The 14,160-nt window shown below is 28.1% G+C and overlaps 1 protein-coding gene across 2 annotated transcripts in view; it reads left to right on the forward strand.

Moving 5' to 3' along the window:
- Positions 1–3,341: 3,341 nt before the first annotated feature.
- LOC145265348 (homeobox protein Meis1-like) overlaps positions 3,342–14,160 on the forward strand; it is a 100,999-nt gene continuing 90,180 nt past the window's right edge. For both annotated transcript variants that reach the window (XM_080121113.1, XM_080121114.1), the window contains exon 1: positions 3,342–3,502. In XM_080121113.1, the coding sequence (XP_079977239.1) occupies positions 3,488–3,502 (15 nt within the window). In that variant the 5' untranslated portion in view covers positions 3,342–3,487. The remainder of the gene's footprint in view (positions 3,503–14,160) is intronic.

Here is a 14,160-nt window from a genome sequence, read left to right on the forward strand (position 1 = left end):
ATATATATATATATATAAACTACATTTAATCACATAAATTAATATACGAAGTTATAATTTTATGCGTAGACTTGAAGTATTTACTTCAACAGTGCTAAATGCATAGGTAGAGTTAGATAGTAAGAGATAAAATATATATGGCGATTAAGCTACACAGAATATTCCGCGTTTCATCCACGCTAGGATTCGTCAGGCATAAGCCTGACGAATCCTAGCGTGGATATATATATATATATATATATATATATATATATATATATATATATATATATATTATTTTCTATTTATGTCATAAAATGTTTCGCCTGAGTTCTGTTAAGTAGTCTTTCATGCGCTTGAGGACAAGCTTTAAATATATCCGCCCATATCGGATATAAACTATATATATATATGTGGTGTGTGTGTGTCTTTTATTAATGGGTAGACTCAGAATTAAAACTCGGTAGATGTTATTTTTCTTGCGCCAAAACACGCATGAATGAAGAATAAAAGTTTAGATGGCAGTAACATGTATTTATTGATTTCCAGACGAAATGTTTCGTAACTACGTAGACAGTCAATATTTTGTTTTTACTTCTATAAATGTAACTCATCAAAAGGTAATGTAAAAAACATCCTCCCTCATCCAGAAATAGAAAAAACAACAAATAATAACTCTCACATCACTGGAGTATGTATGCAGTATTGTTTTATCATTTTATTTTCATTTTCTAGACCCTCTATAAATTATTATTTAGTTAAATATTATGTATTATGCAACAAATAATTGTATCATATATATATATATGTGTTTGCATGTGTATGTACACAACTTCTTTCGTAACATTAGTCGCCTCAGTAAATTTAGGGAGTCTTTCATATATTGAGTTTTTAAATCATGAATTATCAATCAACGCCTACGTAAAGTTCTATTATGTGTATGTGTTAGTATGTGTTAGTATAGATTAACTAAGCACCCTTTTTTAATTTTAACCAATGAATTTGTTACACCACATGAAAATTAACAGGATGTGAAATTGAAGCAAACATTTCTGTGTAAGTTACTTCAATAAGTATATTTTATACTACTACAAAGTTCTGCTAATGGATTATGCACTATTTAATGAAAACACGTAAACGTATACGTATAAAATATAAGAGTTTATTTGCTACGAAAACTTAGACATAATAATCAAAGCATAAAATAACATAACATCTGTAAGAAATGCATAAAAATAACAAAGGCGTTAGAAAACGATTAATTTCGCAAGAATAAAACAATACTAAGCAGAACAAATATATAACGACTAGGAATATACCAGAATTCTAATAGCAATTACCCAAATTGAAATACAGGATTTTATTTACGATGAATCAGGTTGTAACTATAGAACTCGTACACTAGCCTACTATAAAATAATTACTTAAGCAGAGGCATTATGTAATAAGCCACACTATATGTAACGGAAGACCGGAATAACAAGAAGTACTACATGGACTATATTTTCATATATCATGATTGTTAAAGCAAATTACAAAACTAAAAGAACTAGTGATCTATAACCGAGAACTCGAAGAAAGTGGTTGCTCGCAAATATTGGAATATATAAGCTCACTACAAGTCAGTACATGTAGAAACCTTATTGGTCCGCGTATATTATGTCTAAATGAGAAACTTGAAATTCTAAACTCTCAAAATTATTAAAGTTAAATAGCAAAAAAGTTATTACATAAAATGAAAATTACTTTATTATAAAATATAATAACTAAATACAAACTAAACTAAACCAACACTTATAGAAATGTAATATACTCAAAACACACACGTGTTAAATTCAAGTGACCATTTAGTCGATACATTTACAAAAGGAAGGTAAGTCACTCAATAAAAATAGAACAAAGATGAAGTAAAAATCACCCGAGCCGTTTTGGAAGGAAACCCCGCTATTAGGTAATGGAAACATTAACCCGTAGAATGGTAATACAATCGAATCTAATTGGTTAGCTAGCTAGAATAAACACCACTGTAACACGAATACCATGTATGTTTGTTTGGCGATTCTCCACATGGATGAAATGTGGAAACGTCTATATAGCTTGAATGCCATAACTATATTGTCATATTTTGCACAAACATATATATATATATTCATGGAAACAATAAGCTAACACGAGTTCCACGTCAAAGCGGCACCGAATAATTTAATTCTAACGTCAATTTCATATTAAAAACAGTTTTTTTATGCAATAAATGCACCACCCATTTACAAATATTGACTTTTATTTTCAAATCCAATCAAATCAGTTCAAGTCAGTCATCTTCATAAAGTCTTAAAATAAAGACAATATATTACTGAATGTATAAACAATTTTTGTTTTTTCTTTCATTCTGTCTGTCTGTCCCTCTTTCTCTGTATGTATATATATATATATATATATATATATATATATATGAGTTTTTAAATTATGAAATATCAATCAACGCCCACGTAGTTATATATATATATATATATATATATATATATATATACACGCACACACACATACATATATATATATATATATATATATATATATATATATATATATATATATTAAGAAAGTAAGATTGTTGTTATAAGAAAAAAAGTGTATTTGTGAAGTAATTTAAATACATAAATAGTATCCGTTTAATAAGTAGTAGTGTTTATATATTTGGTATTTCTGTTTGCCTTTTCTAGGCATTTTCTAACATATATCCGTACCTCATATATGAACTAAAAGATCTATGACAGAACGAACGCTTAAAGCTTAACAGAATATAAATATAAAAGCACCTGAACTGATAATTATTTGATGAATCAAACCGAAAGTACTATAGAATACAGAAAATATGCAATTTAAAATAACCAATTCGATTGAGAATAGCAATGCGTAATTCAAGTAAACGCCCTATATAAAAAAAATCAGTTTTTTTTTCAATATATAAGTGTTGGTATGTTTGGTTTGCCATATTTTTATTTATTAAAGAATATAGCCTATGTTATGCTTTAAGAGGTAATATTTAGAAAATATTACTACTGGGTATAAAATGAATGAAGGAAAGAGTATTGTCATAGTTAACTTTGTGGTATTTTAACTTTTTCCTCAGCATGCGAACTTAATAATCGATTACTATGCAATATTATCAGCACAAATATAGTAATCAACCAAAGAATTTAATAGTAAATATATTTACATACACCCACATTTAAACGTGTATATTATTTATATGTATATGTATACATTTCCATATTTATACATCGATTACTATTTATTTTTATATTTAATAGATTTTAATGATATTAATTTTAATATTTTATTCTCTTTATTTGCAGACTTGTCAACTCCAGACAACGCAAGAGATAAAGCTACAAAATTTAAATATATATATATATATACATAAACTAAGATATATTCATATATATATATATATACATATATATACAAATAAACAGACAAAATCATTCTGGAAAAAGAAGAATCGTATATGGCGCAGACCAGAGTAAGTATTTTTTTTTTGTAATTTGCAATACACACACGTTATATATATATATATATATATATATATATATATATATATATATATATATATATATATATATATATATATATAAATAAACGTGTTAACCGTAATGCTAGAATCCTAGTTCCATACATAAATGTAATACCTCTCTCTTTCTCTCTCTCTCTGTTTCCTTCTCTCTCTCTCTCTCTCTCTCTATATATATATATACATACATACACACACACACACATATATATATATAATGTAAATTTGGTTCGTTAAAAGTGAATAAAACCATATTTCTACGTTACCAATTTATTTGATATTTTCAGACGACCCATCTTTAGAGTCGAGTGATGTTTTTATGTTAAAATAAATATATTTTTTAACCGTTAGTGCGAATCTGTTCTGTTGATAAAACTGAACTTTCGGTTCGATTCATTTCACAGCCACGAATTGACGAAAGATTTCATTTTCTGTTTACTCGATAAGTAAAAAAACAAAAACAAAATAAAAACATAATTCATTTGTTTATCTTCCAAATTTTTTAATTTACACATTTTTTTCTTCATTGTATAAGGCTAAAAAAAGTTTGTCGCTTGCATTTTGAGTTTTTTTTTATTTTTCGATATAAGATTGGTTGGTAAAGTACAGTTTTTTTGTCCGCGCTATTTTTTTAAATCGTATTTCCAGGTTTAATTACAGTTTTATTATATGTTTTTTTTATTCAATTGTAAGGTTAAAATACACCCTCCCCTCCCCATGTTAAGAATGGCTTTTTAAATATTAACGTTATTATTATAACACGGATCACTCTCTGCATGAGTACTGTACTTTCACCTTTCAATTTAATAAACAAAACATGGTACTTATGCAGAGAAAGTACCATAATAATATAATAATAGAATAATAACGTTATTTAGAAAGCCATTCTTAACATGGGGAGGACGTTTTGTTATTATTCTATACTTTCACCTAACAATTTAATAAACAAAAGATGGTACCGTGCTGAAATAACGCTATTAAGAAAGCCATTCTTAACATGGGAAAGGGAGAGTGTTCTGTGACTATTTTATATTTTCACCTAACAATTTAATAAACAAAAGATAGTACTTATGCAGAGAAGGTACCGTGCTGAAATAATACCGTTATTTAGAAAGCTATTCTTAACATGGGAAGGGAGTTTTGCATCTATTCTAAAATATGAATGCTTTTTCTTTATTAAAGAAATTGGGTACTCGTGCACTTATTGATCCGTGCTGAAATAATAACGTTATTATTTAAAAAGCCATTCTTAACATGGGGAGAAGAGGGTGTTTTGTAACTATTCTGGACTTTCACCTAACAATTTAATAAACAAAAATTAAACTTAAGCAGACAAGGAACAGTACAGAAGCATTAACATTATTTAGAATACAATTGAAAAACAAAACAAACTTTAATTAAACTTGGAAATACGATTTAAAAAATAGTACGGATTGGTAAGTGCATTAGCACCATAAATTTGTCTAATTCTTAATTTCTTAAGCTATTGAAAAAAAAAAAAAAGAAAAAAGGTAAATATGAGGAATTACTCCACCCTCGAAAATTACTTTAAAATTACCACTCCTATTGGTTTTCGGGGTCGCTGAAAACGAAAATAACCTTTATAATTAAGGCAAACGAGTAGTTTCCAAGATATGAAGAAATGTTAGTTTTAAAAAGTGAAAGATCACTTTTCCATAATAATTTAACGTAAAATGATCACCCACTTTGTGGCCACGATTTTTTGGGTGGGGGCTTTCTTTCTACCCTTGGAAAATCCTTTAAAATTACCTGCTTAAATTGGTTGGAGGGGCGGGGGTCGGCCGCCACCCCGCCCCACACACACACAGAAAAATGCCCCTCTCTAAGGTGGCCAGAAAGTGGCTGCTCATTCTAAGTTAACTTTAAATTGAAAAGTGATCACCCACTTTTCGAAAAAGTAATTTCTTCATATCATGAAAACTTTCTTTTTGCGACGGAAACGGTTTGCAGATTCGTTTTTAGTACACTGAAATCTACAATAAAATATTTCGTTATATACGAACATGAGACGGGCCTTAAAGTAAAATAATACTGGATTTTTGGAGCAGATTTGCCATTTAGTTGTATAATATCCTCAAACCAGGTAATCACTAAAAGGGACTCTTAAAAGTCGTTACCTGTATCGATCAAAATTTAAAACCACTGATTATATGTCAGCCTACATCACAGTAACATATATTGAGTGAGTTCCTAACAGTATTTTGTATAGATTTTTAGTTTAAACTCATTTTCCCAAAATTTCCCCAAACTTAACGTGTTCGATACAGTCTGCTGCCATTTGTATTTTTCAAATATACCGATAAACACTGCATGTTTTTGAACTGATTAAACATTATACATGACATAAAAACACTAAAATCTTATCCAGTTAGGTAGAACATTTACTTTTCTTGCCTTTGATAACATTAATTTGTTATATATTCATTTTTGGACAACTTCTTTGTATCTGTTAATACAAACCCTTTTCATTTAATGTAACGTTTAGTCAGCTCGAAAAACGGTGTTTATCGGTGTATTTGAAAGATACAAATGGTGGCGGACACTGTTGATTATGTTAAGTTTGAGAAAGTGAGTTAAAACTAAAAACTATACAAAATACTGTCACACACCCACCGATTATGTCAGCCTATGTCATGGTAACATATTCGGTGGGTTTTTGACACTGTATTGTATAGTTTTTAGTTTTCAACTTAATTTCCCAAACTAAACGTATTCAACAGTCTGCAACCATTTCTGTTTTTCCAGCCGATTAAACATTTTACCTTACATAAAAACACTAAACAATTATCCAGTTAGGTAGAAATGTAACTTACCTTACCTTTGCTTTCATTTGTTTTTGGACAATTTTTTCGAATCTGTGTATAGTAACCCCCCCATCACTCAAACATTAATTACTAACTCACATTTTTGTATACAGAAAGAAAAGAAAAGAAAAAAAACATTTAGCGTTCCAACGTTAGCTTTATCCACTGATTGTTGGTCGAGCCCAAGCCATGATTGACGGTAATCCTGAGGATCAGGATCCAATTCTGCAAGAGTACCATTTTTTCATTTTTTTTTTTTTAGAGTGGATTTCTGTACTAAGAATATAAGAAACATGCATTTTCTCTTTTTATTAGAATTTTCCATTACACCAAATTGAGCCACAGCAACGCGTGGAAGGGTACAGCTAGTATATATATATATATATATATATATATATATATATATATATATATATATATATATACTGTTTAGTTGCATTCCAATGACATAAGAATGAATTAATCGACATTTATAGTAGTTTTTGTTTTAATTTTTCATTTCAACAAATGACTATATTTTTTTCTTTTCCGGGCCTAATGCACGTTTTACTACCCGCAACGAAAATATTTTCCTTGATATTTTTAGGGTGCTCTCCAAAGACGATCATGTATTACTAAAAACTGTTCACATGATTATATTCTTAAACAAAACGAATCAAAAATGTTTAACATGGTATAAAAACGATATTTCAAAAGTCACTTTAAAGAAGATAATCAGAAAAAATCCATTGAAATATGGCACTACGATAGAAGTGTTTTTTTAGATCCGCCATCTTTAGTTTAATAGAGCTAGCATAATCATTTTTTCGATTCAAACCTCCAAACCAGATAGAACTCCAGTGAATTTTAAATATGCAAGTTGATAAAATATTGTTATTCTTAGACATTATTGTATAACTACATACAAAAAGGTCGCTAGTTTGGAAAATTTCTAAACGGATCATGTGTTAACTACCAAGTAAATATTCTCTAGCCCAGATAAATATATAATCTAAACAGATATTGTTAATTTTACTGAAAATATATTTAACATTGTACATAATTAGATTATTTCCTAATTTTTATTTTTTATTTATTGAATTGTCATTATATAACTGATAGTCAGTTATTTATTTTTACAAGACTTAAGAGCAGGGGATTTCATGGGATGCAGTTCTGTAGAAAATGAATTGATATATTCTCTTAATTTATTCTAATATTTATAAAAAGAAACAATAAACCTTTCATCATCTATCTCTAATATTTAATCCTGATTTTCCGCGTATATGTTGCTAGTTGATTTATAATACCCCTCAAACAACCATACTCAATATTTTACAATCTAAAAAGAAAAAAATCTACTCTGCAAAGAGAAAATACTTTTTCAAAAATGTTATGCATCGTTATAAAATAATAATCTTATTAGAAAAAAAGCTATTTTTTTTACATGTTAACTATCGTTGACCTAACAAGATACCGTAAACATTGAATTTAATCTAGAAAACCTATCAAAATTAGCACACTCCGTAAATTGAAGAGGTACTAAACTATGCATTTACATTTACAGACAATTTGGAGAAATTTTCATTGTTTTTAAATCTTCAGTTCTCGGACTGTTATATTTTATAGTATTTTCAAGTTGAATGCAATGTGTTAGATTTGGGGCCGAAATATATTATGTGAAACTTAAGAAGGCCCCATTAAATTCTTTGCAAGTCAGAGTTGTTTGGTACAAAGTGGAAAAAAACACCAAAAACCCAATGAAACTCGGACAGGTAAAACGTTTTGGAGTTATAAAAATGTTATATGCACCAGGAACTACTTTTCTGTAAATATACATGTGAACTGGAAATATTTAATGATATTTATGCGTTTTATTTTTGTGGAGGATGAATAATGTAAATCCTATTGTAGTTTTGCAAATTAGTGAAATTGTTTTCGCTTTATGAATATTTTTATGAGTGTTTTGCTAGTATTTATTGTTTTAAAATTAAATCATTCAATAACATTCCCTTTGGGTATAAATTCGATGATAGTCTGACTTTTTGTGATCGATTACGGTACTGCAAGTCATCTGTTGTGTGCTAATCTGGGAGAAGGAACAATCCTTATAGATTGAGACAATTATCAGAGGGGTTTGTTTGTAACACCTTATTCAGTTCTTGGAAAATCCATTAACGTTAGTTCTATTGTTAATAATAAATGTTAAATGTATTACAGATAATATTTTTTCCTCTAATATAGTTATAACGACTGGTAAGAAGATAAGAAGTTTGAGGAAACGTTCGTTCTATATATTAAGGATTGAACACACTTTATATCAAAAGAAAGTAAGTTTTTACTAAAAATAATATTTTATAAGAGAATTATTATATGTTAAATGTTGTATTTAAAGACAATGCAATAAATGAAAGAACAAGAGATGCTATGTTTGTGCTGTGTTCATCAATTATATTCGAATATTCTACAAATAGTATAGTAGTACGTTAATCAAAGCGACGTAAAAAATAACACAAACTAAAGAACACTATTCGTATTTAATTAGTAAATTATAAATGGTGAAAATTAATACAACAGAATGAAGAAGATAAATCATTATTTTTTTTCAGTTTTTATTCCTTTTATATTATCTTTAACCAATTATAAATTTTCCAGGTAAAGAGGAAATATTTTCATAACTTCCCGTGTTTAATATAATTTATATAACCGTCACTACGGTGCATAATGAAAACAAACTTGACGTAGTCAACATACTATATTTGCTATGTAACATATAAAAGAAACATATTTATTTGAATTCAAGTTTTTGCTACTTAAAAGATCGCACTTGGTTATCTCATGGATTTTCAAGTAAAAATCTTCTATTAAAAAGTTTACCTAAAAATCGATTTAGAAAAGACAATTTATTCTTCATAAATTTAATTATTTTAATTTGATTTATATTTGACGTCTGTCCAATATTTGTTGATTTCAAGGAATGAATCAGTGTACTAGTTTTTATAATAAAATAAGCACAGAGTACTTACTGGTTTCGTCAGTAAAAGGAAAGTATTGTGAGAAAATAACTGTTTTAACAAATTACTCTAAATTAATTTTTTTATATTTGACTCTTGGTATGTATTGCTTTTCTTACAATACTATAAATTATCATTGAGACTTTCAGGCCTTTTTTGTAGACGACTTTAAAGAATACAAATTATTTATATATACAGTCTCAAAAATTCCAAATATTTCTCATGTGTTATATTTCCCCTCTTTTGGAAATAGGTACGATTATGAATATCTCCAGTATACAAATAATTCTTATATACTGTGAAATTTACTTTATGTATGAAAACCAAAAAGGGGAGATATAACATATGAGAAATATTTAGAATCAAGTTCCCTTGCTGTTATTTCAGATCATTTGAAACGATAGCAGCAAGCATCAACACCAGAGATTTTGGTGAGATATCAGATAATTTGTATTTCATATGCAATACTAGGAAAACAAATGACTATGATTGTAACATTTATGGCTGGAAAAAGGTGGCATGAATGGGCTCTAAATGTGGATGATCCCCTTGCTGTGGGAACTTAAGGGCAAATGTCGCCTAGCCCACTACACAATTCAGTTCATTACATTTCCAACAAGCTTTCATTAGTTAAATTCTAATTAAACTCGGTGAGATTTCAAACTTATAAAATTGCCCCAAACGAGGGTATTAATATATATATATATATATATATATATATGTATATGTGTGTGTGTGTGTATGTCTGGATATATTTGTACTGGTAGCCGAATTGAATATTGAAATGCTTATATCTTTAGTTCTATAGGACGGAACTACATGAAATTTTACAGTTTTTTTTAAGATTATAATACTATTCTATGGTAAAAATTTATGACAATTGGTAAAAAACGGACTATATTTTAAAACAAAAATATGCCAAAATTAGCTTATATGTGTATATATAGTGTCCTGGAAGGCAGCTTCGGTAATTATATAATATTGGACCATATATTAAGTAATGATTTAAAACGTTTAATAAAATAACTCGAGTGCAACGACCGAGAATCGAAACCAAAACATTTAGCTTACGATTTGACGTTAATGTCGGAGCTATGAAGACATGTTTGCTGCAAACCTTAAAATTAAAACATCAACCAATAGCTACTACGTTATCTATACATATTCGTAATGCCGGCGTACACCTTAACCTGGCAAATTTCATTTATTTAAATTTTCATACTTTCGTACCAATTTTTCCGGGCTAAAACCCAAATATAAAGTTTCGCAGTAGTTCAAATACCTTATATCTGAAGTTTCATATCTGCAGACCAAAAACTCTAGGAGAAGTTTGGTAGGCAAAATTTTTTAAACAAAAATATATACGTATACATAAATATATATAGAAAGAGTTTTGTGTTTAGTATAAACTTTTTACACAGATATTACGCAAGAGATCCCTAGATGTAAAAGATGTAGAGATTCCTAGATGTAAAAGATCTTGCTACTCCAATAGTTTCTTCCCTAGAACCGCTAGACTTTGGAATTCCATTCCAGGTCCCTGCTTCCCCAACAGTATTGATGTGCAGAAGTTCAAGTGTAACGTGAACCGACATATTGCTGCCCAAATCCCTACATAGTAGCCCCTTACACCAAAGTGGCAATTTACCTTGTTTGCGGTGAAAATATAATAATAAAAAAAAAATAATAAGTATAGATCATGTAGAATATCTTCATTAACATAATTACATCCCATAAGAAAACCGAAAATACTTTAAAATTAATGTTTAAAAGAACATGCAAATTAGCTCGATCTTTTACACGTGAATTCAATTTAACAACCCGTACATAAAGTTGTGTTTTCTTTTTAAACAAATAGAAAAAATGAATATGTAGACACACAGACACAAAAGAAAACAACAACTTGAATTTAAAACTGAAACGTCACATTATGAAATTTAAAATTTTATTTAGAATACAACGTTCGTATACTTTCAGTTATGGGTTAAGAATGTAACTTATTTTTAATGTTGAATACGTATCCTTTGTAGTTCAGACAGTCAGATGGTATGTGAATAAGTAGAGATAGATGTCACAATGCATAGGTGTGAAGGGATATGGACATCAAAAATAATAATAGAAGTATATATATATATATATATATATATATATAGAGAGAGAGAGAGATAAACGTATATATATGTGTGTGTGATATATATACACGTGTATATTATATGTACACATGCACCCCCCCCCACACACACACGCATATATATATATATATATATATAGTTAGCTTGGAAAATATTGTAAACAAAATAGAGTATATTGATGTTCTATAATTTTTCGGTAAGCCTCTATGCCTTCCTCAGGCATGTGTAAAAATCCTGATGCGTTCTCCAAATGCCTAACAGCTTATTTGTGTATGAATGCACTTAGAATAAGTGAGTAGAATTTTATTCTCGTCGCTCGTCAGATGAAAACTGTTTTTACGTGAAACAAGCACGATCGCAATAAGTACATGCATTGTAACTATATATACATATGTGTGTATATATATATATATATATACATACATATGTGTGTATATGTATATACATATGTATATATATACATATATATATACCTATGCTTATATACATATATATACATATTTATATATACATATGTGTATATATACATATACTTATATATATATATATATATTAATTTAAATGTTATGTGAAACGGTTAAATTTCAAATCTAGAGTTTTTATTATATGCAAGACAAAGAATACATTTCAATAAATATATTTCCTTAACCTATAGGTTTTCGATGTGTACCCATCTCCTCAGAGGAAAAACATTAGAAAATATTATAAATGGTTCATACCTAATTTGCTAAATGCAATAAACATTGAAAATCATGATTAAAAGTTTTTAAAATTTTGAAATCATAAAGTAAGGGAAATTAGGTATTGGTTCAGAATGAAAAGGATATTGAATTGTATGGTAAATCCGTAAGTGAGAGGTTTTGGTAGCAGGGAGGTAAAAGGATCAAATGTGTATCGTAATATTTCCAAAGCACAAGGTACCAATCAGAAGTAGGCATGCTTCCTTTGTTTCTCCTTTGATTAGATGAAATATCCGGTAAATATTTGATTATATCAATCTGGTGAAGATGTTTTTTTAATAAACATATAATTTTTTAATAGTTTTTTATATGTAAGTTTCATAATGCCCTCCAAGTGTAATTTTAATTTGTGAATAAAAATACAATTTCTGGAGACAGATAAAACAAAATGAAATAAAAAAAAGAAAAAAATTGCTTACCAAAGCCAAGCCAAATGGACATTAAAAAGTTATATGCAGCTTTCGTGATTAAAATTGTTTATGAATCATATTTATAAATCAGCACAAGTTAAAAAAAAACGTATCCAATTGAATTCTTATTCTCAAATTTGTAATCAAATTTAAATCAAGTTGTTAAAACAATATATGAATGCTCGATTACAAAAAAATGGTAACGTTGAAGCTTACAAATTAAGTCAACTTATATAGACATAAAATTCATTGGTATATGAATGATTACCGAATTCTCAATTATATAAACAATAAAATTCAGAATATTATAAATAATAATAACATATATATATATATATATATATATATATATATATATATATATATATACATTGCTAGTTATAATTCCAAAACCAGCATATATATTTATTTCACACAATAGTATTTTATTTATATGCAAATCTGCTTCTTCTTACACGTGTTTCGTTTAATAGCGAAAATTCACAGGTAACTCGGAAAGTTTTTCTTATGCTTAAAATGAAAAGGACATGGCGAAGGAAAGTTTTGATATAAAGAACATGGAAGTATTTAAATTTGCAAAATTATAAGAATAAATTAATAAAACTCTTACTTTATATAGTGTATGTAGGCATCCTTCCAAACAAAATCTCATTGGATTCACGACGCAAAAGGAGATATTATCTTATAGCGCCACATTTGATTTCTCAGAACTCAGTCATACTTCTGAACGTTTTGTAATCAAATTCTAAAATAAAAGCAAAATGTTATTCTTCAACTCTATGGTTGCCACTTGCAAAATATATATAAAAACGCTGTCTGTGTAATCCGATTCAATTATCCAATTATCTATCAAAATTCGTAACTGAATTTACGAAAATAACGTTATTTATTGAAAGAACTCAGCTTTCAACAAATCATATTTATTCCTCCCGTAAATAACTGTTCATTTAAAAAGATTAATTGAAGTCTACCTATAAATTTTTATCCTGATTATATTATTAAACTATTCATTATTTAATTAACTAGCTCCAAAGAAAACAACTATGTATTTATTATTCATGAATTATTTACGGTAAACTAATTTTTCCATAAAAACGACGGAATGAGACGGATAATTGGCATTTTTTTGTTGAGTAATCGTTCTTACATTTAAAAGTAAAAGCCTTAACATTTATATAATATTTATTTTCAACTAAACAATTTAAAATTTAATATATTTAAACGTTTATTTTATTCATATCCTTCCATTAAATATAAAATTATTTCACTAATTTAACAAAAACAATCAACATTCAAAATCGGTAAGAATAATTATTACTGCTTTAATTTCATCACATTCTTCCTTTCCTGTGAAAAGCTGAAGCATATTTACTTGGCAAAATGTAAGCATGTAATTATTTGCTCTTAATATCTAAGTTCCATTTTAAATGTATTTGTTTATATACTACTAGCGGGGGTACCCGGCGTTGCCCGGGTGTTTCAAGGTGTGTGTGCACTCTTAAATAAAAAA

The sequence above is a fragment of the Euprymna scolopes genome, chromosome 40, assembly GCF_053919585.1.
Source record: "Euprymna scolopes isolate OS-2025 chromosome 40, ASM5391958v1, whole genome shotgun sequence".
Classification (NCBI taxonomy): Eukaryota; Metazoa; Mollusca; class Cephalopoda; order Sepiida; family Sepiolidae; genus Euprymna; species Euprymna scolopes.